Genomic DNA, 26,683 nt, shown 5'->3' on the forward strand with positions numbered 1-26,683 from the left:
TCATATCTGTGGAAGAGGTGACTAGAGATGGAACTATAGGTCAGTTTGAAATTCAGAATTTCTACAACCAATAATGTAGAAATTGAATTTCAGTTGATGAGTGTTTGTGTAAATGTTCTTTGTCAACTTATTCAGTGTTTTCAATTGTAAAATGTGTAACTGTGGTACATTGTGTATTGTAGACAGGGCTGGACTGGCCATCTGGCATTCTATTTTTTTGGTCGGGCCAGCCCATAGAGAACTGACCGCGGCCCATTGTTTTTTGTTTTGTTTTTGGTCGGGCCAGCCCATAGAGAACTGACAGCGGCCCATTGTTTTGTTTTTGTTTTTGGTCGGGCCGGCGCATTGAGAACTGACAGCGGCCCATTGGTTAATGTCCTTAATTGGCACTCGCCTGACCCAATCAAATCCAAGAAGACACGAGCTGTTGGCTAATGCCTAACATGGTTTGTCATCGTTAAAGTTTAGCATCGATAAAAATTGAGAAACGATAGCGCAAAGGAGGCGCAGAAAAGCTTAGAGAGAAAAAGCAAAAAGAAATCCACAGGCGGATGCCGCAAAATGTACAAAAATTAGCCTTAACCCAAAAATGCCAGGGTCGATTTTCGGACCCAGTCTAGCCCTGATTGTAAATGATGGTAATATGGAGCGAACAGTGTTAAGGACGGTAGATTGTGTTACTTCTATGTTGTCTAGGTGTCCTTTGTTAGTTTCCGTTAAATCTAAAAGCTCAAACAATTTGGGATCTGTGTTTCTTACACAATTGAAAGGGCTTTTTTTGAGGGTTGGGTTGGTTATAGAACTCACTGTTCAATATCATCTCTTTGTATATCAGTCTTCAGGATGTAGAATCTGTAGGATGTTACCTACATTTTTCAAAGTCAAAATGGAAATTATACCAGCATTTGAAAATAAAGGTTATTTTACAGAACAATGCACTTTGGACTAATGTCCCTTTACTGAATGTGTTTTTCTGTGACAGAGTGATTGTGTTCCGAGATGTATTTTAACGCCCTGTGCTGTCTGGACTATACTTATTGTGTGGAAGAACTATCATAATCTGGTCTGGGGGTGCATGAAACGCCCTGCTGAACTGGAAACAGAGCACCAAAAATCTCATTTGTTTTACTGGGGTGTTCCAGAGGTTAGATTCAGGACTCATTGTTTTGTGGTGACAAGGGTTTTCATGATAGAACATCCATTATGTATCACTATATTGAGAGCTGGTACACACCATGCATTTACAATTTTTGTAAAGTGCCCACAAAGCTATTCCCTTGGGGGTGTTTGTCCCTTGTGGATTTGGCTCATAGCTTGAGTATGGTTTCCAAAGATCAATAAGAGACTCATTACTAAGATAACGTTTAGATTGCTGATCCAAACTTTTGGGGACCGAAACGTCCTCAAGACTAATGGCCTTGCTGAGGAGCCCTGAAACGAACCCTTAATCTTTCAACCCAACTGAAGCTTGTGAGGGTTGTTGGATACCCACATTGTTCCTCTGTTCAGACAGTTGTGTCTAGGGCAAACCGCAGTCAAATATGAATCTATGTGCAGTCGATTGATTTTTACAGACTACATTCCTAGTTTATTTATGTCAATAAATCCTCTGTGTGCCAACTGAGAATCATTCAACATGTGATCTATAGTCATACACGAGTAATTACATCCAAACATCACTGTAATGTTGACTCTGCAGTACGTAACACCTTCTTGTGTTAGGAACTTTATGTTTTGCAACTACTCACAATATGTGCTTAATTTAATGTACTATTCCTTTGTTCTAAAAGATAAGGATGGTTAATAGATCAGATTCTGAGACAGAACACATGAGACACATCTGTCAATGATTAGCCAGAATCGTTCTTTTTTACGCCTCTTCCCTATACGTGTATGATCAAAGAAATTGTACTAAACAAACAAATGTGTGTTTCAAAACCTCAGTGTGTTTGTGTGAGATGTTCTCCTCTTTTGCTGGAGCCACTTTGACTGATTGCTTCCTTGGCCTCCGTTTCCCATCTCTGTCATGTTGTCTAGTATTGGCTCCTACATTGAGCAGGATTATTTGTTAATTTCCACCAATTAGCGTCCAACATGGAGTACACAGGAGGATGTACCCATTCTTTTGCTGCCTCTTCTTCAATAGCGCTGCCTGTTAGCCTTTAGCAGCATCTGTTCATCACAGTATCATTACCACTCCATTAAAGGCCTTTTCTCTCCAGACAAAAAGGGAAATGTCACTGTGTTTAGAGACCCCCTCCTGGTTGTTCTACTCAGGCAGGAGAGAGAGGTGCATATTATTGAGACAGTGGAATCCTTCCTTCCACATTTAAGACCCTGTTGTCCCTCCAGTACTCCTGTCTAGGGAACACTGACGTGTGTTGACCTTTAGCTGACTGGAGCGCTGCCTTGTCTTTATGTGGTGATGCACAGCTGTGATAATGTGGCATTAGAGAGGGCTACAAACCATACACATTGCAATGTGTTTCCCACATTCATCCTGTCTAGTTGCTGTAGGTGTTACCAGATCCAGTTTAGATTTGCAAGGGAATTTCCAACTCTTGATGTGGACTGTGTTCACTTTCCTTCATCAATATACCAAAATACTTTGGTACTGTAATGTCTAAACATTGTTCAGCTTCAGTGCAACAGATTTCATTAGTCTGCCGCAAAAAACATTAAAATCCTAATAATGAACTCGGTTAAGCCAAACAAAGGATCAGTGAGCCAGCCACTTCAATATAAATAAATCCTTTTGAACCAATTACTTCAAAACTCACATCCCACAGCACAGAGCCTGTTTTGTAATACTACAAGGTAAATTCATTATAATGTAGAAGAGCCATTGTATGAGACTGGGTATGCCACTAAGCATGTATTATTAACTGTAATTTATACAGCAATTCCTCACTGATTGAGAGTTGAAGCACCTCATGCTTACATCAATCCAGCATAAAGTTAGCATAAAGGCATACATAAATAGCATGAAGAGGTTTTAAGTGTTTGTTGCATTATGTACCAGGGTTGTGACAGCACTGACCTCCGCTAACTTTGTCTTCTGATGTTTTTTTGTGGAAAAAGCTTTCATTTCTAACCAAATTACCAAATGGAACCACAATGGAAAATAGTCTGTCAACACATCCTGGTGCCACCCGGAAGTGTGTGTTTAGGAGCGGTTGCTGCCACGGTCCCTGCCAACTCCCCACCTCCATCAGGGACACTGACCGTCTCCCCACCTCCATCAGGGACACTGACCGTCTCCCCACCTCCATCAGGGACACTGACCGTCTCCCCACCTCCATCAGGGACACTGACCGTCTCCCCACCTCCATCAGGGACACTGACCGTCTCCCCACCTCCATCAGGGACACTGACCGTCTCCCCACCTCCATCAGGGACACTGACCGTCTCGCCCACCTTCAAGAAAAGGCTCAAGACGCACTTGTTCCGGGAGTACAACGGTACTTAGGAATGCTTGGCTGGACCTGATGTTAGTTTCCTCCAGGATCACAATGACTCGTATTGAGAGACTTGTTGCTCTTGTTGGTTAGTTGTAACGGTTTTAAATTCTTGTACTCGCTGTGAAATATTTTACTGTTGATTGTTTTTTTAGGTACACTCTTGCACTCTTGTGGGGAGTTTCATGTTGTTCAATTGTAACTTGTTTAACTGCATGCTCTTATGGTTCTTCCCTTTGGCACTTATTTGGTTTTCCACAATGTATGCTTCATGTTTTGGCTGCTCGCAATGTTTGGGGCTATCTCGTTGTTATGATCAGTGACCTATGCTCTTTTGTAAAGCTCTCTCTTGGTAGTCGCTTCCCTGCCACTGTCCCTGCCACTGTCCCTGCCACTGTCCCTGCCACTGTCCCTGTCCCTGCCACTGCCCCTGCCTGCAGAGAGCCCAGGGCTCTGCTCTCTCCAGGACCAGCACTGGAGAGCCCAGGGCTCTGCTCTCTCCTCTCCTGGAAAGCAGGAATATTCTCCATTAATCTCCTTCAGAAGAGGCAGGCCTTTGCGCTCTGCTACTGGTGCTAACTATTGACAACATCTGTAAATATGAGCCTCATCAGTCAGCTTCTGACGGCTGTGCTTTCCTGAGCTTTGTTTAGTATGTTGTTTCTTTGTTCCTGCGTCACGCTTCAATTCGATTTATTCATGCTCTGAGTTTTTACACGTTGTGGGGGGGTTTGCGGGTGTAAAATATTTCACTAAAGAAGATCCTCACGGTGTACAGTTTATTGTAAACTTATTTTAGATTCTAAATGAAATGGTTGCACAGGAAAGAAGCCTATTGTGGTTTGTAACAGCCATGGGGTGGGGGGATGTGATGGGGGGAAGGGTGGAGTGATGGATTGGGAGTATGGGTGAAGGGAGGATTGGTAAAGACATTCTACTGGCATATGCAGTAGATTGGATGGTAGAGAGGATGATTAGGTAAAGTAGATAAGTGCAGTGCTCGAAGCATTTCAGAGGTAGCGCCCATCTTCTGGAGGGTTCAAAATAAAAACATATTTAGATCTGAAAATTCATGTTGTGACTCTGATTATGGGTCCTACATTGAGTACAGAACCAGGTTAAACTATGTGATGTAGCACTCAAAAGGAAGATATGGACCTTTCATTTCATTTGGTCCATTGCCTCAAGTAAACCCTCTTCTAAGGTGATTTTTGCTTGTGGTCCAGCCCAGCCCAGCCAAACCTAGCCCAGCCTAGCCCAGCCTAGCCCAGTCTAGTTTAGACTAGGCTGGGTCCAGCCCAGCCTAGTCCAGCCCAGCTCGCTTCAATCCATCCTGAGTGTTTCTACATGTGGTAACCATGGAGAATCAAACCAGGATGTATAGGTGAAGGGGAAAGAACATTCTTAAACCGTCCATCAAGCAGACACCTCCCATCACAACCTCACATACAAAGTGTCCATAGGGTATTCAAGCCTATATCTAGGCCTATAGACTAATCTTAGTCAGAATATGTTTCTAGTATTTACATTTAGTTAAGTCGATACAGGGATGTGTAATGTATAAATAAAGGTTACATTTCTTCGCAGCTTGTCACAGAAAGCCATCTATCTTGTCATCATAAAAAAGGAAATTATGAGAAAGCTCTGGTCTACTCTCTCAAGGCACATTTATATTTTTCCTGAAGACAAGCATATCCAAGACCCAATAATGTACTTTTCCACCTCAGTGATGAATGTTTGGCTGCGAAGGCAGAAGTGTTGCTGAGTCGTGAGATTGTTCTCACAGTCCTCATCTCAAGGGGGTGTCTGACCTAGTTCATTTATTTGTTCATTCATTTTGTGACCTTTGTGATTATTTGTGACCTTTATTTTAATGTTAGATTGTGCAAGTGGCGTACAATAACCAGGTTTAGTTGACAATGTCTGTTGTCTCACGGCAGGACTTCTTCTGAACCAGCCAGTTGGTAGGAGCATGTTGATACTCTTCTTCCAACAGCAATCCACCGGCATATATTTACCTCCACCAAGTTGGTATTGTCGGACTTATTTTCAATGTAAAAGATTGTCGGGGGGGGAAAGCTTGTTTTAACAAGCAGAGAAAACCGAGAAATTTTATTTATATATGACCAGAGGTAAGAAATCAACACATTTATTATATTATTATATTCATTTTCTGTTATGTGAAGTCATGTTTGTTGGCTAGTAACATTATAAGTGTAATACTGTATTGACCCTAACCTGATCCTGATACTACACACAAGAGACACCAACATGATTTTTGTTATATAAAGAAATATACTGTGTTACGATTCCCAAACAAATGTAACCATTTCGAACATATCCCACAGTGCTTTGATCTTGATTGTGGGTCATGGATTTTCAACCCGCAGGAACAGTGGAAGGCCTCATCAGATAACATATTTCTTGTTTTTAACATCCGCTAGGTAAGGTAAAGCCAGATTAACTAAGCTTTAACGAAGGCTTCATCAATCAATATGTGGGATCAATTTTATGGTCCTTTTTGACCAGATAAAGGCTTCTTCTGCTGAGGTCAGGACGCCAAAGACCCTCGCTGTCAGGGTAGCGATTCACAACATGCGGTGTCCTGTCAGCCCGGGGGGAGGGGAGGGGGGAGATTCCTGGGGGGATAATGGCGGTCATTTCAGTTTCCTGCTCTTCCAAGATTGTGGTGATTACTCTTAAGTGTTGCTTTGACAGTGGTATTGATTGACCTCAATATTTATCATCCGATCACCTCTTAGCTCCGCCCTGCCTGTCCGGTTCAGACCCTGAACGCCGCCCGTGCAGGTACAGGAGCTATTTTTAGATGTCCTGCTTTCACCGCTGGCTTTGGAAAGCCAGGCATAATTTAGTTTGTCCCGGTTCTTTAATATGAGGAACTGCGTGTAGATAAACCTACATCCTACTCCTCATGGAAATCATGGAATTGTCATGACAAAATCTAACATGTTACAGCTATAATTTCTACAAGGTCTTGTTGATAACTACTTCCCCTTGAGAATTTGTTTATATACATATATATCACAATATATCAAGTCCTGAAATAGCAAAGAAACTGTATGTTTCATTTCAGAAGTCAGGAATAAAAATAAGATGATTATCTGGTAAGATTGTGGTGACTGATGTGTTGCTGACTACATGAACCCACATCAATGCTTGATAGTTTTCTATTTTGTGGAGAGAGCTGTGGTTTGCACGAACGCACAGTCCTATTACTGTGTGCTTGCTCACTCACAGATGCTGTGTGATGTGTGAGATCTCTTCATCTCAGAATTGTATTTCTGGTGACGGTGGTAGCTGGGGCGTGTTCTGGTGCACGTGTTCAAACATAATGCCGCGTCGGGGGACAGGGAGCTAAGAGGCCAGAGATCTGAGGGGGGTGTGCAGGCCACTGCTATGTGCTTTGATTTTGAAAATTTCCAGGCATTATCATATTTGCTTCATGATGAACTACATTATCTTGTTCGTGAGCGAAGCACGTAGCTATAGGATCGGCTGGGCAAGTATGTGTGTGTGCATGCATGACGACCACTTGGACCAACCACTAAACCAACCACTAACAGCCTTTAGATGTTTCTAAGCATGCATGTAGGGAGGAGGACCCTCACCCTCCACTTCTAATTTGTTTTTTTCAAATGCTTTTTTTCTCCTCATAAACTCCACGCTGTTACACAACAGGCAAAATGCTGGTCGCCATTTATGCAGTAGTCTAAATGAGCAGATGAACTCAAGGAAGCGGCTGGGCTCCAGAGCAGCACATTTGGTGCCCTAGGCAAGATTGGCGCTCCCCCCCCCTCCCTCTCTGGGCACGTCCTGCTGTTCTCATCTTTCACCACAAGGTGCTAAAATAAGTCAGTGAAAGTGGGCGCTGAGGTCAACGCACTAAATGGAGCACGACTCACGATTTTTACTTTCAAAGATCAAAAGTTGTTTGCTAAATTGATTAATTGATTGCACATAAACTAGGTAATTTTTCTGTTATTATGTTAACGTGGAAAATTATTTTCAGATTTTTTAAGTCGTTATGAAGGGCCGCGTCTGCGTTTTGAGACGTCTTTGAGACATTAACGATGCACAGCTGGCATTAGTTCCAGATGGATCATTATTATTTGAATCGTTGTGTGTCATTTCCACACAAATCACATTTGCTTATTTTGGCATATATTCAGAGAAAGCGTAATGTTTTGCTGGAAGCATCCCTTTACCTGGAGCAAGGCCATGTTTGTCTGCCTTGCTGCTACCCCAACCCACTTTGTCAATTATCATTTGAAAATAAGGTTACGAGTTCAGGAGATTTGTGCCCCTTCCTAACTTCCTTTCTCCTAATGAAACCAGGATCAATCCTGCTGACTGCACAGGACGATTTACTGCAGCTCCTCAACCTTGAGGTAATAAACAGAGGGATGAGTGCTAACTTAATGACAAGTCCTAACAGATTGGTGAGCCAGAGAGGAAGAAGGAGAAGAGCAATTTCATTCTTTTTTCCATTTTTAAGTTGAGCTGAGGAGCATTTTAGTCTGATGCCCTGCTGAATCAGGCACTCCTAAACATATATACACCCTAACCCTAACATATATACACCCTAACCCTAACATATACAGGTTTAGGGTTAGTCTACAAGTCTAGTTTTAAAATAAAATAAAATTGTGTCATCAGGGAAGTTGTACGACGCAAGAAAGTGTATCCTAAATATCTCACTGACTCACCTGCCTCACCGATGCATGGGTGCTCTGTAACTACCAGCCCAGGCTTCATGGAGCCAGTCATCTTGTCAGCTACACATCCACATGCAAGTACAGCTCTAGACAGCACACATTTGCAACTAGGGCCAGGGTGTAGAAATCAGAAGTAAAAATATTTATAGCCTTTTTTATTGGTGTAAATGTCAGTCTGCGCAACACGAATGAACTTGCTTCTCCAGACACTGTCGATAAAATAATGTGATTTGGGAAATCGTACAAGCACTGAGAAAGCCACGACTGAGCCACAAACTCCCCTTTCCTGGAGATAAACGTGCTTCCGCTTCTCTTTGCCTTCGTCTTTTCAAATGATCCTCAAGGACACCTTTTGTGGTGCGGTAGAAGGCAGGAATGTATCCTCAGGTTGTAATTCTTCTCCACCTGTCTGGGGGAGCACAGCCAGGGCCAGAAGCTGCAGCATGGCCCTCAGACAGGAGCAGCAGTCTGGATGAACCAGCTTGGCTCGCTGGTCTCCTAATGTCACTATCTGGGAAGGTGCAGGCGGATGCTGCGCTGCTTGAAGAGGTTTCTCAGTGATTTGAGGGGGTGATCAGTCCCTGGTGGACCATACTGCTCCAGTGGAACCTCATTGTGCTATTGTTCTTTATTGTTCTGTCATCAGTCACTATTGTTAATATGGTGCCTGGCCTGTTGACTCCTGTATTCAGACAAACCAATCTTTTTTCCGCATGTTATTAGGCTGGTGAGAAAGAGCTATTACTGTAGAGAAAACAAACTATATGCATGTATTCTTCAACACCTGATTTTTCAATATTCCTACTGCTTCTGAAATATAGGAGATACTGTTTTACCTGATTCAGATAAAAAAGATTTATCATCTTTCTCTGACGTGAGAGTTTAAAGACCAAGCCCATATCTTAACAGTTTGCCTGATATAAAGCTCACATGATGTATAGCCAACTCTCCCAGTGTGCTCTGGGAGCAAACACACCACGTTGGGTTAAAGGATGGAAGGAGAACATAGCAAATAGATAGAAACAATCTGCAACACGTCAAATCTTTCACAATAAACCGACACGGCTGTTACCGGACATCATCTCAGGGACCATCACATGGTTGAGTGACCGATTGAATATCGATGTGTTTGGATCACACACATGCATCAAGGCAGATAATTAAAGGCATATATTAAAGGATTATTGAGTGATATCTCTAGAGGTGGATGAGCGAGGTGTCAGACTAAAGGTGCTCTGCTCGAGACCTGCAGGGCCATTGAGTTGCCGTGGAGATAAGCCACTGCCAGGAAGAGACAGAAAGATTAATTCCCCTCCACTCGACAAACAGACGTCAACACAGCCCCTCCCCCTCCACACACACCCCTCCACACACACCCCTCCCCCTCCACCCCCCCCCCCCCCGCCCCCCCCTCCACACACACCCCTCCCCCTCCACACACACCCCTCCACACACACCCCTCCACACACACCCCTCCCCCTCCACACACACCCCTCCCCCTCCACACACACCCCTCCACACACACCCCTCCACCCCCCCCCCGCCCCCCCCCTCCACCCCCCCCCCCTCCACACACACCCCTCCCCCTCCACACACACCCCTCCACACACACCCCTCCACACACACCCCTCCCCCTCCACACACACCCCTCCCCCTCCACACACACCCCTCCACACACACCCCTCCCCCTCCACACACACCCCTCCACCCCCCCCCTCCACCCCCCCCCCCCCTCCACACACACCCCTCCCCCTCCACACCCCCCCCCCCCGCCCCACCACCTCCCCTCACGTCCAGTCATCCTTCCTGCCCCTCCCTCTCCGCCCCCCCAGGGGGACCAGCGGTGGGGCTCCCTGCAGCGTGTCCCGGGCCTGACGGAGTAGGGAGTGGTGTTCCACTGGCGGCTGTGCTGCGACACGTGTAGAGCGGCTGCATCCGTCACGCCAGGGGAGGAGTGGGCTGGTGTGCCGTTTCATCAGGCCTGAGTGTTCGGCCGCAGGGGCTGAGGCTGGGGCTGAGGCTGGGGCTGAGGCTGGGGCTGAGGCTGGGGCTGGGGAAGGGAGGCTCTCCCACAGAGAGACAGTGGTAAATCTGACGACCAGGGGAGGTTCGAGGCACGTGACTGCACAGCGCACACCAGCGCTGCAATACATCATCAAAAATCCTTAAAGGACATCTCCATTCTTCTCTGAACATTGACCATGAACCGGTCATAGAAGAAAAAATACACAAACTTCCTTCTAGATGACCGTTGCCCCTCATGAGCAAGTTTTGCAAACAGTATGTATGTAAGACCTCATAGGTCTTCTGTCAGAAATGACCCTGTCAGCTTTGTGAATGTTCTTATTGCCTGAAACTCTGTGTGTTGCTCAAAGTGCAGGGCCTGACCCACAGATTGACACAGATAAATGAGCCAGACAGAGACTCATTTCTGGGGTATGGACCTTGTGTTTCGACCTGTCATCCATCCCCAGACAGCTGTGTTTGGACTCCCAGTTATGGCTTGTCACCAGAAGAGAGCCATGAGGAACTGTCTGTCAGTTCTCCAGCCCTGAGGGCTGGTCAGGGAAGACTAATAGGGGAGACACCGGACCAAAGGGACTTAACATGTGTGGTTTTCCAACAGAGACATGGTTAAGATTAGTGTCAAGCAAGTAACTATAAATGTAATAGTTTGTGAACAAATATTTCTTAGTGTCACATTGATACCTTTACTTTACTATTGCCTTCTATTATAAATGTGTTAGAAGTAACCGACGTCTTCTGGGGAGCGCAGTCTTGAGTTGATGTTAGCGCCTAGTTGAGTTTCTCACATTACTCTGCTGTGGGTCTGAGACAGTAATGATGGATTGTGGCTAAGTATATTTTTGCAAGCAGTGGAAGAATATTCGCAGCGTCTGTGGTTGACTGCCCTGTGAGACGACAGAGGGCCAACGGGATTAGAAAAAGCATTTACGATAAGAGACCGGAACTGTAACGTTGGATAGTTGTATCAGCGCCTTCTAGTGATCAATAGTTGTAGGTACAAGTAAGCACACTATATTAACACAATTCATCGAATAGCTTCATGTTTGTGGACAAAGTCATGCAACATTTTATTAATAAAATAATTCTGCATTTTTTTCATTTGTGTCGAAATGCTCAATGATCAATGCAGTTTAATGTTGTGATTTAAGGTGGATTTTAAACACTTCACCTTTCAGAAACAGGTTTGAAGCAGGCGCTAGTGCCATCCAGTGGCACATTGTAATAATGAAGTTAATGGAACGTTGAGCGAGTTGAGCGAAATAAGCTGTTTAGGGTTAGGGTCCACGCTAAACATTGAGCCAACGCAAACACAAGATAATTGAAAATGCGCTGTATACGCTCCGTCATCATTATGAATGTTTTGTAGAGTAATTGGAACTGTCATCGGCAAATCTGCACTAGAGCCAATATAAATACAAAACGGGGGACTTATCTGTATTCGTTTTACTGTCACGCAAAACTGTTATCCAAACAGTAGCCTACATACAGAAGTTTTACTACTGGACGTCCGAGTTGCATACGTCGCACTTACTGCCAAAGGCGCACGTTTAATTATAAGATGTATTTTATTTATTTTTACATGTAGCCTATATAATCCATATAGGCCTAGCCTAATTGCAATTTGGGGATATTTACTCATGGTACTAAATACACGATGTTTTTTTAAATTGTAGGCTATTTGACCGGTTATGTCTCAAACCAGATAAGGCTACATCCTTTGCCTTGGTAGGGTTGAGATAGCCTATATACCTCCAGTTTCTGCTCAACTGTCAGCTGCTTCTGAACGTAACACAGTTATTTTATATTTCAGTTCAGTTTCAGAGCAAGGACAGTGTCTCTGGAGAGAACGGATAAGAGTGTCGCATCAGTGCGGGAGTCCAGTCTCATGTCCCAAGTGTTTACTGATTCGGAGGGCGCTCATTCCGCACAGGGGGAGGAGTTGCCACAGATTCGAGGATGCGCAAAGTAAACAGGGGGCCATCACAGTACAGTGCTCAGACAATAACAAAGACGCCAAATGTTCATAAGAGCAACACAAAAGAGTAAAGAGATTGTAGGCTACATTACGATAATGTGACTTTCAGACGCGGTTCTGTTTTACAGCAGTGCACTAGACCTTATCATGCGACACACGTGGGCCCAATTGTTTTTATCTGTGTTGTTTGTTCTGAAGGATCGAACAGTTATTTTGGCTAACGATTTGACTATCACCGGCGGGACGATGAGTGACAGATCGAGTTCAATAAAGCCACTGACTCCTGGACATCAGCAGTCCACTTCTGAACCAGGTTTGTAGTATTCTTATAGTCCTAATATACGCGGTGTGCACGATGTACAGTAGGACATGAATGCGCAGCAATGTTTACAGTAGCCTTTTATCGCTGTGTATCTCATATAAAACACAACACGTGTGTCAATGACCAAATTGTGCCTGGACCAATTCTTATGTCTCGACCTGGATTCAATTCTTAAAGGCTTGTTAATAAACATAGTAGGCTAGCTCATATAGGTCTAGATACGCCGCTAGGAAACTGTCAAAAGAAGCAGGACCTTAGAATTTCAATGCATCTGTAGTTTGCTTTTTACATATGCGTTTACACTTCAAACTTGACCGACGGATCTCTACCCAAAGTTCAGGTCTAAATCAGTAGCCAAAGGGTTAAGAACAAGTTAAGCGGTAGACATCAGACGGCTACAGGTGCTCGCTCCGGACAGGACCGCAGTAATCTACGTTTAAAGGAAGGAGCGTCAAAACGGATGTTGGTGCGTTTGTTTACGCATCTTTTAGTTACGCTACAATCGATCACTGACTTGCTTTTAACTGCAGTACAGCGCAGTTCTATATACCATCCTCTGTCCAAATACCCATGTTCCTCATAACAACTTAAATATAAAAGAATGGTGTCCTGGCTACTTTGCCTTCACACAATGATTGATTTAGCAAAATTGGCTTTTGTCACGCACATTTCCTTGTGAAAAAGGATAAATAAATATACAGTATTTTGTATTTAATAATAAATACGTATATTAATATCTGATGGGATGTATTGCGATTATGTTGATTTGAAAATGTTAGAGACTTGCATGTGGTAATTTGCTTATTGTGACTAATATTTGATGTGATTCAAAATCACATAATTCGACCAGCACTTCAACCTAAATTAAAGACAGCAAAATTAATAAGGCATTAAAATGTCATGAATTTCATACTTTAATATTCAACATTGTGCCTTGGCAGGACAGCACTCTGTGGGGATCCTCTCCACAGTGTCTTGCCTGTTTGCATTTCAGCCATGTTGAATGGAGGGTTTGTATCAGATGTCTTCTCTAATCATGATTCATGACTCATTCATATCGTTGTAGGAGTAAACTTCCCATGCACGATCATGTGATGCGATCATGTGACTAGTTCAAACTCAGTCCGTCCAGTCAGTCAAGAACAAAAGCCTTCCTTCATTCCTACAACAGATGTCCATGATCCACACTTTCATTGCTTTTCCCCTCTCATTAAAGATTCTAAGAAACAGATTGGAGGCGTTTTAAGTACTTGAGGAATTCCCCCTGGTGTGTTTCTTAATAGGGTGATGTCACAGTGTTTGGCCACAGTCTGCAGCATGAGAGGTCTGTGTTCAGACCTGACCTGACAACATGGGAGACTTGAGTTGCTTAGGAAGACTTGGCCTGGATTACTGTGTGCTAGGCTTTTCTTTACGATTGTGTGTTCTTGTTGAGGAATATGGTGGCATAATACCAACACACACACACACACTGAGACCATCTGGTGCACTAGAGGCCAGGGGGCTCCTTGGCTTCCAGTATGAAACAGCTGACATGTTCATATCTTCCAGGCTGTTTGTTATGGTGCACTGAAGCCCCCTGTGTCCCATGCTCGGGTGGTGTCACACACACTGTGCATACTGAGAGTATTAAATAGGAATACATTCATATTTATCAATAATAATGTATTGCCAAACCCTAAATTGCAATAAAGTATTACTGCAGAATCTTAAAGACTATTTTGTCAGCTTGAACTGTATGTTTATAAAACCCCACATTGTTCATTGCTTGAATCCCAGTCTCCATTCCAGAGGAATACATCATATCAGATATCTGTTATCATAATCTCTTTGGAATAATAACCCTGCAGCCTGAAACCCCCTTCATCCCTCGTTGCTCCTAAATCTCTTTTTAGAGGGGCCTAGATTCTCTGAACAAGCAGATTACAGTAATCTGCCATGGTTGCTCCTTCTGTCCTCCTGTTGCCATGCTGCAGTAGGACTGTATATTTTTGATGTGTCCATGTTAAATAATTAGGTAATAGGGGAGGTGTGCTTAAAAGATGATTATTTACATTTCTATATTTAAGACATGAATTATACTGTACTTTTAGGTTTGAAGAATAAATGTGCCTTCATGGCAGCAAAGAGAGGAAAAACCGAGATGACATTGGTGGAGTTTAAAAGTTACGTGTCCGTTATGTGTCAGTCGACTGACTAGGCTGCTCAACGGAGATGGCAAAAGTAAACACATCCTTCACTCAAGTAAAAATATAGATACTGATGTTTACAAAGACTCTGGTAAAAGTTTAAGTACTGACTACACTTTTACACTCAAGTTAAAGAAGAATGGTCTCTGACATTGACTTAAGTCAAAAGTAGCCATTACTACTACCTGTTGGACCTCAAATCATATTAACACAAAAAGACACTATAGACATGTAGCGCATTTGCCAGGAATCCTTTTGGACACAGACAATTTCGAACATCTCCCTCATATATGGCCATTGGTGATCAGGAATGTCTCTATTCTCAGTCATGTCGACATCGATAACTCCCTCTGTCTCATCCATAACGTACCTTTAAAAAATATATATTTTCTCAGCTTTTCAAACTTTTTTTCAAAATATTTTTTCAACCTTTAGAAACTTTTTTTGAAATGTTTTTCTCAAAAATATTTTGCAAAACTTTATTAACTTATTATTTGTTTCAGAGTTTGATCATAGTCAGTGTGTGTACACCTTGGAAAAAACCAGTGAGTTCAACATCAGGCTCTTGCTGGTGACATGACGTGTTCTTGTGTTTGTCGTCAGGGTCAGCGTTCACGTTGAAGGTCCGAGTCGTGGACACAGTGAACCGACAGCCTCTGAGCCAAGCCTCTGTAGAGCTGTACGTGAACCACACCAGGACCAGCTCTGCCCTCACTGAAGATGGGGAGGCTGTGTTGGTCGTGCCCTACCAGCCTGGCCTGCCTCTGAGCCTGGGGGCCAGCATGGATGGCTACCTTCTCACCACACTGCCCTGGAACACCAGCAGGAAGCCCAGTCAGTACAGAGACTGTGTCTGTGTGGGTGTGTGTCTGTGTGGGTGTGTCTGTGTGGGTGTGTTAGAGTGGCTGTGTGTGTGTCTGTGTGGGTGTGTCTGTGTGGGTGTGTTAGAGTGGCTGTGTGTGTGTCTGTGTGGGTGTGTTAGAGTGGCTGTGTGTGTGTCCGTGTGGGTGTGTTAGAGTGGCTGTGTGTGTGTCTGTGTGGGTGTGTTAGAGTGGCTGTGTGTGTGTCTGTGTGGGTGTGTTAGAGTGGCTGTGTGTGTGTCTGTGAGCTTGTGTGTGTGCGAAAGCCTGGTCAAAAATATTGACAACATTTGAGAGAGTTTAGATTTTTGTAAGATACCTATAGCAATCCTAATAATTCCACCATGGTTTTCACACAAGAGGATTTCAGATACACAAAGTGTGTAAATGACTGTTCAGGTCATGCATGCATGTCTCTCTCAAGCCCCAAGATGACCCTCTTGAAATAAGCTGAAAACAGCCTCTAAAATTGGAGCAAAGTGCTCCCAGATGGAGACAGGGGAGATTGGCTGGTGTCAGCAAGGTCATCACATCTTCTGAGGAGTTGCTACTGAGTTATTGTCCAAGACTGACATCTAGCGACTGAGCAATCAACTGCAGACAACAAGCTGCTAATAAAGTATCTAAACTTGAAAAAAGTTTTAGTTCAGTTAAATGGAAAACTGAATGTCTGTAAATGGAGATGCGTGCGCTGTGATCTGTTGCAGTGTTTTCGTCGGTGACCCTGTCGCTGTTCCCCCTTAACCAAGGCAACATCTGGCTCTTTGAAGATTCAGTTCTAATAACATCTGGTATGCAGTGAATATGTCTATATGGTTTGATTAACATTCACATCAAGCAATGCATTATAACTCATCTGTCGTAAAAAAATCAAAACATTTAATTTCAGAATTTGTAGCTTATGAACTTCAAAATGTATGTCCAATAAATCTTCATAATAGACAACTATCCCTATTAGTGGAATATGTATTTTTTATGAAACCTTTTCTGGCCCTGTTGTGGTTACCAGGTGTTGCTCTGCAGCCCAGTGTTCAGATCCCCAGACACCTGCTCCCTGTGAGGGAAGCTGATCTGCCTGCCGTCAGAGCCTTCTTCACCAGCCCCCCGCTGGGCCCCGGCATACACAGCTACCTCCACACCATGGGCCTGATCACCAGCACCACAGGTAGGGGTGTGTGAGTGTGTGTGTGTATGTGTGTGTATTAGTGTCAGAGTGGGTGTGTGCGTGCGTGTCCATATGCAGCCGGGGAAAGTGAAAGAGTGAGAAAGATTCTATTCTGCATTTCCAGTATTTGTGTTTCTGTGCATCCCATCACTTGTGAACTGTAGAGTATCTGAGGTTACTTCCCAGATGCATCTATCCCGCAGGTTACAGCAGCATGGAGCTGAGTCCACTAGCAGCCGTCAGCATGCAGCTGTTCTCTCTGGAGAGAGAGATCCACGTGTCTGGGCCTGTACAGATCAGCCTGCCCCTGCCTGACACCTCCGGACTGAGGCCCTCTGATGCTGTCCCAGCCTGGCTCTATAACCACAGCACTGGTGGGTAGGGACCCAGCCTGGCTCTATAACCACAGCATTGGTGGGTAGGGATCCATTATGAGACAGTTAGTGTGTCCATTCTGCATCTCACTCATCCTGAAAGCTCTCCTCCTGGTGTTGTCTTTACATCTAGAACTGTGGGGAAAAGTCTTACGTGACTTTAAAGGTGACAGTAAATATTGACACTTGTGAATATTGCAGCGTAAATCAACATCACCTTCTATGTTGGAGTCTCTTCTCCAGAGTGTTTCAGGGATGTAAACCGTCCTGTGTGTTGAGGGGATGCCTGTCCCTTGCTGTGCTCAGGTGCCTGGGGTCCTCAAGGAGAGGGGCTGGTGAGCCGGCAGCAGAGTGGGCTGGTCTGGACCTTCACTGCTCCTCACCTGGGCTACTGGATTGCAGCACTGATGCCAACAAACCAGGGTAAATAGAGCGATGGTACAGCAGCTCATCTGGAACCAAACCACTCATTCTAAATGTCTAAATCACACTCTGTCTGTCTGTTGGCATCTGCCATTCATTTGGAAGGTGCTTCAGTCTGACGTTGTCCCTGTGTGACTAGGTGGTGGTGGGCTGGCCATCTCTATTGACCTGCTCTCACAGCACACACTTGTCCTGGCGGCCGCTGTGGGCGGAGCTCTGCTGCTCCTCCCCCTGCTCTCAGCTCTGCTGTGGTGTTGCCATAGGTAACAACTAAACACGCCGTTTTTACCTCCATTTTTAGTTGTTGTTGTTAATGGAATGGAAACATTAGTGTGCTTTAATACGTCAGGTTTGCCATTTCGCCAGTATGCAGGCAAAATTTATAAATTGCGTGTTTGTGTTTTGCGTAGTGTATTAATCATCATTATTTGTTATTCTGTATAATATTATGTAGAATTACATAAAATAATTATATAAAAGAAGGAGCAACGCTGAGTGCTGAACAGTGATCTGCTTGAACCTGTTCTAAAACCCAGCCCTCTCTCATCCCATAGAGCTTCTCTTCATCCCAAGGCAAAGAGAACACGTTCCAGAAACTCTGCAGTGTCCAAGATGGACCAGACCACCTCGACCTGTGATTTTGAACTTAACGAGGTGTCCTCTCCAGACTCCCCTCTCTGTGGAGGTGCAGCAGAGCAGCTGGCTGCAGGGGGGAGCCTAGCTGAGCCAGAGGGCTCCGCCTCTCCTGTACACAGGGGCAACTTTGATACCTACGTGGAGAAGAAGGGACCCGGAGATGTTTGCTTTTCTAATCACTCTGTTAACCATCAACCACAGGGCCGCGAGCCTTCACAACACCGGCCAGACAACCCCCACAGCAGTGAACTCTTGAGCTTGCACAACATGTGCGACCAGACGAGCACCCCCCTCTCTTGTTATGAGGGCGTACACCTCCAGGAGAGGGTGGTCCGCCTCTGGAACCAGCCAGTGGCCATTCTCCACACGCCCGGCTTGTTTCACCTGCAAGAACAGCAACCACAAAGCAAGTCAGCCACTCTGCCACGCCCAGGCTCTCCCAACACTCACCCTCACTCAGAAGCCACGCGTGAGGACAGCTTCCCCCCGACCCTGCTGCAGAACCCCCTGCTCCAGGGGGCAGGCAGCGAGGGGCCTCCAGGAGCCCCGGAGGAGCCCCGGGGCCCCTCCTCACCTGGCTCCCTCTGGGGAATCTACAGCTGCCTCCCAGAGTCAGGCTCCCTTCCTGGCACGCTGAACAGCACGAGGGCCAGTGCTGACCCGGCCCTGCCCCTCTCCCTGGAGGCCCCGGGGGCCCTGGCACAGCTGCCTGACCCCTCCAGCGGACACCCCCCGTCCCCCCGGGCCTGGTTCGTGTCCCTGGAGGGCAAACCAGCGGCTGAGATCCATCACTCCACCTCAGACTCCCAGAGGAGACTAAGGCCGGCCGACAGTCGCGACACCAGCCTGGACTCTGGGGTGGACATGAGCGAGCCCAACCAGCCGACCAATAGGAAGCCGGTACAGCTGGAGCGTGATAGGACGTTGGTCCGGAGCTCCCAGATAGGAGCATCTGCTAAATGAACACGTTACAGGTTGGAGTTCACTGAGCAGGCTATAGGAAACACTGCTGAGACAGCACTTCTGGATCTCACCTCAACATTAAAGTGTCTGAAGCACCAGGGGTTTATTTTGAAAACCCAGTCCTGAAATCAACAAAAGCAGAGGGACAGAACGTTACCCTCAAATCTGATAAAAAAAATTCAATATAGCAATTTAAGCCTCCAGAATATGATTTTTTTTTTTTACAAAGGTTTGTGTCTCAGGTAATTGATGTCTTTGTTGACTACTTAAATAGCCTTTTAAATTGACATCCACCCCCCACCCCCATCCCTTATACATCCAGAATACCTATTGCACAAAAAATCTTTTTTTTTAATAATATTTTTAAGTGTAGATTTTTGTAATTTATGGCTTGCTGTTGCTTCTCCTTTTGACTTGTAGATGCCTGCCAATGAGAAACTCAATGGAGGCTTGCAAGTCAGGCACATCAGTCTTTCCAACCGTCCCCATACACACGCCTAACCTCCAAGGTTGTCATTTGAAGTACATTTACATTCTAGTCATTTAGCAGACACTCTTATCCAGAGCGACTTACAAATACAGGGACTTTCTCCCCGAGGCAAGTAGGGTGAAGTGCCTTGCCCGGGGACACATAATTTTTCACCGCCGGGAATCGAACCGGCAACCTTCTGATTGGTAGCCCAGTTCCCTAACCGCTCAGCCATCTGACCCCACCCAAGTAAATGTATATCCTTTTCAATTCAGGGTGTAATGAAAAGCTCAAATGCTGATTTAATATCTTGGACTTGGCTGACAGCATATCTAGTGGGCCCTGGAACCATTTTGATGATTAGCAGCACTAAGTCTACCCTGTCGTTGCAAGTGGGGAGCGGGACCATGATAACTTTCCATTATTGGAAAGTAATGGGTCTGCTGGTGGTGGAGAGACAACTGGAAGGTCAACACTAGAAAACTCATCTGAGGAGGATGCCTCATAATCAGGGTCCTCCTCAATATTATCATCTGTCTCAGACACATTCTCCTCTATGTCACTTTCACTGTCAAAAAACTGTGACAAAATCTAATTGACAGAAAATCTTTGCTTAGATGTCATTTTCAAATGAGAGAGCTAGAGAACCTAAAGAGAGAGAGCACACAGCACAAAGACAAACGGTTTAGAAGAGCTTCTGTTCACCCTGTTTGCTCCTCCCCTTTGTTTGGTAAACCATGAGAATGACGTGTTCCCCTCCCCCACCGCACTGTTTCCTGTTTTAAGCGCCACCTTCAAATTCATCTGTAGCTGGGCTTCTAGAGTGAGCACATTATTTTCACTTTGGTGTCTTGTTCTTTTACAGAAATGTCTGGTTGTACGATAAGCACTTTTCCTTTTGTTTGGCTTCAACTCACTCCGCTAGTCTGAAGGAACAATGTTTTATAACTTTGCATTCTACATTTCCTGGAACAACTGGGCGTATGGTACAACTCTGTTTCAATGGTTTAATTTCGCTTTTGCTCTCTTATCTCTCCGTTTTGTTAACTACTTAGAGTTCTGAACTGCAAAAAGCAGTCCTAGTCCTAGTAAATGTGCAGAGACTGTACATGTATAACACTCCTAAAATAGACCATTGTGAATAGAAGCCCTCATATACAGTACTCTTCCAGAATAGAGGAACCCAAACGAAAAGAAGTATTTTCTTTGAGATGTGCTGTGTAGTGATTGAGATCAATGTTAGGCCCATTACAAGAGGGCACGTTTTTCCAGTTCTGTATGCATTCACAGTTTGTCCGAAGTGTCGATGACTGAGCAATAGACACATTCTGAAGGAACAACCTGGCATAATTATCTGATAACCTGTCTAATGGGAGAACATGAGATAACCTGTCTAATGGGAGAACATGAGATAACCTGTCTAATGGGAGAACATGAATGTTACATTTGCCATATAAGTACTGGTTTGGATGACATTACATACAGAAACATGCATAGAAGGCTTTACAAAACATCTAGGTGACTGTCTCTGTCTCCCATGCATAAAATACATTAATCAGGAAGGTGATGTGAATCTGGAATGAATGTATTCCAAACAACTAAATATGAATGCATTTAATAAAGTTAACTTCACCTTGAAATGGCCTGGGTGTTGTTCAAACTGTCCCACAGATAGGTGTGAAGAGACGTCTTCCTTAAAATGTTCATACTTGCATATACTAGATAATATATCTACACAACATTTATAAATGGGTTGGTTCATAGATTAAAATCATTTTGATATCAAGGTTGGCTGACTTATCATAACAGGAAAGGAAGTTACATTAAACATCTAATTACATAAACACAGCATTAAAGGGAAAGCATACATTGACACACACAAATTCAAATAATCCTTCTAGTGTCCACAAACAGTTTTGTCTTTGAGGAATGTTTGTAAATCCATTGAAATGTCTGTTTTGGATCAATCCTTTGTTTAAGTTTGTTTAAGAGTTTTCTGGAGTAGGGAGGGGTTGAGAAAGGTGGGCCATTTGGCTGGCCCTTTTCCCTTCCCTGGGGAGAAGGAGACGCCAGGTATCAACCCTTTGAGGCTCATCCAGAAAGATAGTGGCATTGTATGAGTCGTCATATAATGCAAATTCGGGGGTTCTTGTGCTCATGTGGTCGTCAGTGTTGTGTCTTACTGAGGTGATCAGAAATGGCCGTGTTGAAGGTTTGACTCTATGCTACAGAAGTGTTGATGACTAAGCAATACAATCAGAAGTTTATATTTGTATAATGGCTTATAGTTGGCAATTATAGTTGGCAATTGTCAACAAGTCCATATAAACAATTATAACAATTATAATGGAGCAGTTTAAAAGTACATAGTGGTACTGCATGATATGTCATACAAGGTTTTACAAGTCAACTAACTGATATATTTTCCATTTCATCACAGGCAGAAGAGTTTCTGAAGTCAAATGAGAGGCAGATTTGCAGTTGTTTCGCAAAGAATCCTGACGTCATCATTGACAAATGTGAAGACATTGTAACAGTGAGAAATTCAAAAGATTTAGGAAAAGAAAGACAAGAGGATAAAATCGGTCATCTTTTGCAGATGATAATCATTTACATTTACATTTAGTCATTTAGCAGACGCTCTTATCCAGAGCGACTTACAGTAAGTACAGGGACATTCCCCCCGAGGCAAGTATTGTGAAGTGCCTTGCCCAAGGACACAACGTCATGTGGCACGGACGGGAATCGAACTGGCAACCTTCAGATTACTAGCCCGCTTCCCTAACCGCTCAGCCACCTGACTCCCCAAAAGGGAGAGGATTATTGTCAGAAATTGAAGAACATTCTGGAGAGTATGCAAAAGGAGTATTCAGATTTACAGAAGATATTCCAAGACAGCAGTCAAGGTAGCACATTAAGGTCTTGTACAGTCATAGCGCTCAAATTGACATCAATTATTGAATATTGTATTGAATTTTAGGCTCACATTTTCATGTTTGTTCTGGAAGTCTCATTTAAGACAGCGTATGCAGATGGGAACAGCATTGTTTATGACCAACGCCTCATAAACATTAAAGGGAAGGATTTAAACTTGCACATTACACTGCCCTCCAATTCTGCAGGCTGTAGCAGTCTGTCAGGTGAGTAGCAGTGATGCATTTATGTCTAAACCAATGTGGAAATTAAACGTCTGTTTAAAGTCATCTGTAACAACTCCAGACGTTTAACTATGCAGTACAGCATATGAAGGGAATGTCTTTATGCATTGTATTTTACTTCCAGGTCAACCACCTCCACGTGCAGATGCAGTGGCTGTTAACAACAGCATCATACATGCAGGAGTAATAAGAGACAGTACATTCGATGGGGAGCCCCCTAATAACAACAGGTAATGTAAAATATGTTGCCTTTCCTTTGCCCTTACTATTACCTATTATTAGGTGCAATGGTCAAACCATTCCAAGTTTATCCATGCATGTAGAGAAGGCTCACAGCTATGGTGTGATGTCGGTTCTCTGTCAACTGTCAATGTCTATACCAGCATTGGTATAGACATTGACCAACAGAATCACGTCTATATCAGGGACAGACAGAATTACGTCTATAGCAGGGACAGACAGAATCACGTCTATATCAGGGACAGACAGAATAACAGCCATCTAGCATCATGAGCAAAACCTATGACCTCACTATTATCTACGACCTTACCTTCACCTATTTACACTATTTTTGGCTTGTCGTTTAGTACCACCAAAAGGAGTGAAGCAAGAATATTCTTCTAAGGTAGACACTCACACCTTCACTAAATATTGAGGATATGTAGGCTGATCAACATTATAGTTTAACTAAACAGGCGACTGTTTCAACTGTTTTTAAGGGTCCTGCAATGACATGGATAAAAAAGCAGAAGATAAACCTCACTGAGTGCTTTCAGACAGATGCAAACTTCATCCTTCAATATCTACATTCTCACAACATTGTCACAGACAGAGAATACAATAGGCTCAATGATGCCACTCCCCAAGAAAAGGCTGTCACAGACATGATTGATGTGATCATTGGCAAAAATGAGGAAAAATGCAATGAGTTCCATGAAATACTGAAGCTTGATAAAATAATGGAGAATTATCCAAATCTTCATAAGTTCATAGGGGTTGAAAGTAAGAAATAGAAACTGGTACACAGTACATGGTGAATACTATGATTTGTTGAGGACATTTTACTTACGTAAATAGATCTTTCGATTATATGCTTTTAATTAAATGTATTACTACCTATTATTCAGAAGGGCACATGTGCGACTGGACCTCAACATGTCATTATGCCCTTTTGTAGGTCCAACTGAGCCTAAGACAAAAGGCACCTCTTCTATTTTAGGTAAATACACAGTTTCTTCTGCGGTGAAAAGACTAAAGTCATTAGCAAAACAGGATTTCATAAGTAACATCCATCACCTACAGTCTATTTACAACAATTCTTCTGTGTTTTCAAACTTACAAATAGATGCACTCGGCTTCTTAAAAGAAAACCGCAGTCAACTAGTCAGCAGAGTTAAAAACATAGAGCCCATTCTGGACGACATGCAGGGCAAGGGCTTCCACCCTGAGATGGTCGCCACGGTGAGCGCCCAGCCGACACCACAACTCATGATGAGGAAGCTTCTGGAAGCTACCAACAGCACCATAGCAGCTGATATGTTGGTCACTGCCCTTCTCCAACATGAACCACACCTCATGGAGGACTTGAAGTAAACTGAACATCAGAATCATAAACCTTGTGTGCCAAATATCATCCCATGTGCTGTTTATTCAGTTAACAAAAGGCCAGTCTCTGATGGTCCAGATCCTACATGTATAGCCACCATATGATATCAGTTGAATGTATGTCATTTTGACAGGGAAAAAACATTTGTTGTTTTAAATAAATAAATAAAAAATTCCAGAGCACCTTCTTGAACTTTTGTTGGAAATTTAAAAGTTAGAAACACACCGTCTACACAAAACAGAATTGTCTCAAACAATTATGCAGGTGGTTATTTAATGACAGTGTAGTGATTTGCCCTATTGTGAATAAGAACTGTCAAGAAGGACAAGAATCCAACCAAGAGGAACAAGCTTTGCTTGAACCACTAGAGGACACCAGAGACTAAGATTTGTTTCTGAATGTTTCTGTTTCAGATTTTGCTGTTCAGGCCCAAAACTTGGAGCATATTGCATCATGTTGTACAGGTATGTACTACATGACTGGATTAGGATGCACTGATCAGGTGGGGTTTCCTGAACAGGTTCTGACATCTAATAAGGCATCCTTCCACTTCCCTAACCTAACTTGGCAGATGGTTTATTACACATAATCTTACCAATTACCATCTGACAAGTTGTTATTGGAAACTGTTTGGGAAAGGGCAGGCATTAAAAAAAATACTTGGCAGGTGATTGGATGAACAATCTGACTATCACCGCCTATCCCTGGCTAACTTCAACCATGCCCATAGCTACCAATAGTTCTTCACAGATTAGTCCGAACCACTCTGGTTTGACCACAAACGGACAACTTGGAGATTGGCAAGATGGATTCTCGCGTGGTTGTGTTCTTGAAAATCCAGCTGTCTCCTAAGGTTACCACTTCCCACCACTTTAAGTAACCACTGAACTAACTACATAGTATCAAGAGTCACTCACTTACTTGGCCTTGTCAGATTTGCCAGTGCCTCAAGGAAGGGAAGGAGACAATTATTTTTAAATGTTTCATAGACACAACCTAGTTTAGGAAGCCATTTTACTTGTTTACATGCTGCTGTACAACAATTGGGTTGACTAGGTCGATCAAAAACAGTATTGTATACCACTCCATACAGTGCAAAAATGTGAGAAATGGTTATGACCCTGAAAAAGCTCTCATATTGCATTTTAGGTCAACAGTTCCCCCAATTATTTATTTTTGAATTCCAGTAATGTACATGCCCTAAGCGAATCCCCCAGATGCCGGATGTCCATGTCTGTTATGTGGATGACAAACAGAACACATCCAAAGTTCATAAAGCAAGCTTTCTCAGGACTTACTAAATGAACTGGACTATCAAGTTGACTCTTATAACCAAACACAGAGTCCTATTTCAGCTGCAGGTCTGCCCCCTCGCCCTCTGCATGGCAAAGTCGAGAACTGGGAAATCAATCAGGGTGGTGTGGAATGTCAAGCTTCTCGGCCCGGTGGATTAGATCACTAAGTGAAACAAGTTGACGCCGATGTTGCAGGTGAGTGGCTAGGTCAGGGCTGGCCGGGCAAGCAGTGTTTCTGCTGCCTGTGTTTCAGGACACCAGCCAGGTCCAGGAAGGGTGTGATTGAGATAGGGCGAGCGGTGTTTCTGCTGCCTGTGTTTCAGGACACCAGCCAGGTCCAGGAATTGTGTGATTGAGATAGGGCGAGCAATTTTTCTGCTGCCTGTGTTTCAGGACACCAGCCAAGTCCAGGAAGGGTGTGATTGAGATAGGGCGGGCGGTGTTTCTGCTGCCTGTGTTTCAGGACACCAGCCAAGTCCAGGAAGGGTGTGATTGAGATAGGGCGAGCGGTGTTTCTGCTGCCTGTGTTTCAGGACACTAGCCAGGTCCAGGAAGGGTGTGATTGAGATAGGGCGAGCGGTGTTTCTGCTGCCTGTGTTTCAGGACACCAGCCAAGTCCAGGAAGGGTGTGATTGAGATAGGGCGAGCGGTGTTTCTGCTGCCTGTGTTTCAGGACCCTAGCCAGGTCCAGGAAGGGTGTGATTGAGATAGGGCGAGCGGTGTTTCTGCTGCCTGTGTTTCAGATGTGATTGAGATAGGGTGTGTTGGCGTGAGCAGTACATACTTCCGCCCACCTTTGGTGTGGAGGGTGATCGTAAAAGATTTGTAGCTTAAACAAAGATAGCACCATGTCATGCAGTGTGTCCAGAAGATAAAAGATCAGTTTATCACAGCTTTACAAAATGGAGACAAAGTATAATATAATAGTGGTGTATTAAACACATTAAACACTTCATATCCAATATGGTCTGACTATCTAACTATGAAAGGAAGTACGATCTTATCTGACAAATGCTCCATGTCACA

At 44.0% G+C, this 26,683-nt stretch overlaps 2 protein-coding genes and 1 long non-coding RNA gene across 3 annotated transcripts; all 3 read left to right on the plus strand.

The window, feature by feature from the left end:
* Window positions 1-12,188: 12,188 nt before the first annotated feature.
* On the plus strand, window positions 12,189-19,439 carry LOC134017057 (protein FAM171B-like). Its single transcript, XM_062456330.1, has 8 exons — window positions 12,189-12,510; window positions 15,312-15,542; window positions 16,276-16,359; window positions 16,578-16,733; window positions 16,937-17,107; window positions 17,414-17,530; window positions 17,670-17,793; window positions 18,085-19,439. The coding sequence occupies exons 1-8, from the start codon at window positions 12,345-12,347 to the stop codon at window positions 19,127-19,129; spliced, it is 2,094 nt and encodes a 697-aa protein (XP_062312314.1). The 5' UTR covers window positions 12,189-12,344; the 3' UTR covers window positions 19,130-19,439.
* Window positions 19,440-22,382: 2,943 nt separating this feature from the next.
* Window positions 22,383-22,969, plus strand: LOC134017059 (uncharacterized). The gene is made up of 3 exons (XR_009929722.1): window positions 22,383-22,504; window positions 22,607-22,738; window positions 22,881-22,969. It is a non-coding gene; the product is annotated as an uncharacterized LOC134017059 (long non-coding RNA).
* A 2-nt stretch (window positions 22,970-22,971) lies between these two features.
* Window positions 22,972-25,987, plus strand: si:dkey-10c21.1 (uncharacterized). The gene is made up of 4 exons (XM_062456331.1): window positions 22,972-23,381; window positions 23,476-23,758; window positions 23,934-23,975; window positions 24,102-25,987. Exons 2-4 carry the CDS (start codon window positions 23,485-23,487, stop codon window positions 24,347-24,349), a joined length of 564 nt encoding a protein of 187 aa, XP_062312315.1. The 5' UTR covers window positions 22,972-23,381; window positions 23,476-23,484; the 3' UTR covers window positions 24,350-25,987.
* The last annotated feature ends 696 nt before the right edge of the window (window positions 25,988-26,683 follow it).

The sequence above is a fragment of the Osmerus eperlanus genome, chromosome 3, assembly GCF_963692335.1.
Source record: "Osmerus eperlanus chromosome 3, fOsmEpe2.1, whole genome shotgun sequence".
Lineage (NCBI taxonomy): Eukaryota > Metazoa > Chordata > Actinopteri > Osmeriformes > Osmeridae > Osmerus > Osmerus eperlanus.

Bases quoted from the DNA above. Each gene is read 5' to 3' on its own strand.
- LOC134017057 (XM_062456330.1), top strand. From the start codon at position 12,345: ATGCGACACACGTGGGCCCAATTGTTTTTATCTGTGTTGTTTGTTCTG. The intron at 15,543-16,275 runs GTCAGTACAGAG...GATCTGTTGCAG, and splicing joins GAACACCAGCAGGAAGCCCA to TGTTTTCGTCGGTGACCCTG. The intron at 17,794-18,084 runs GTAACAACTAAA...CTCATCCCATAG, and splicing joins CTGCTGTGGTGTTGCCATAG to AGCTTCTCTTCATCCCAAGG.
- si:dkey-10c21.1 (XM_062456331.1), top strand. From the start codon at position 23,485: ATGACATGGATAAAAAAGCAGAAGATAAACCTCACTGAGTGCTTTCAG. The intron at 23,759-23,933 runs GTAAGAAATAGA...GCCCTTTTGTAG, and splicing joins TAAGTTCATAGGGGTTGAAA to GTCCAACTGAGCCTAAGACA. The intron at 23,976-24,101 runs GTAAATACACAG...ACTTACAAATAG, and splicing joins AGGCACCTCTTCTATTTTAG to ATGCACTCGGCTTCTTAAAA.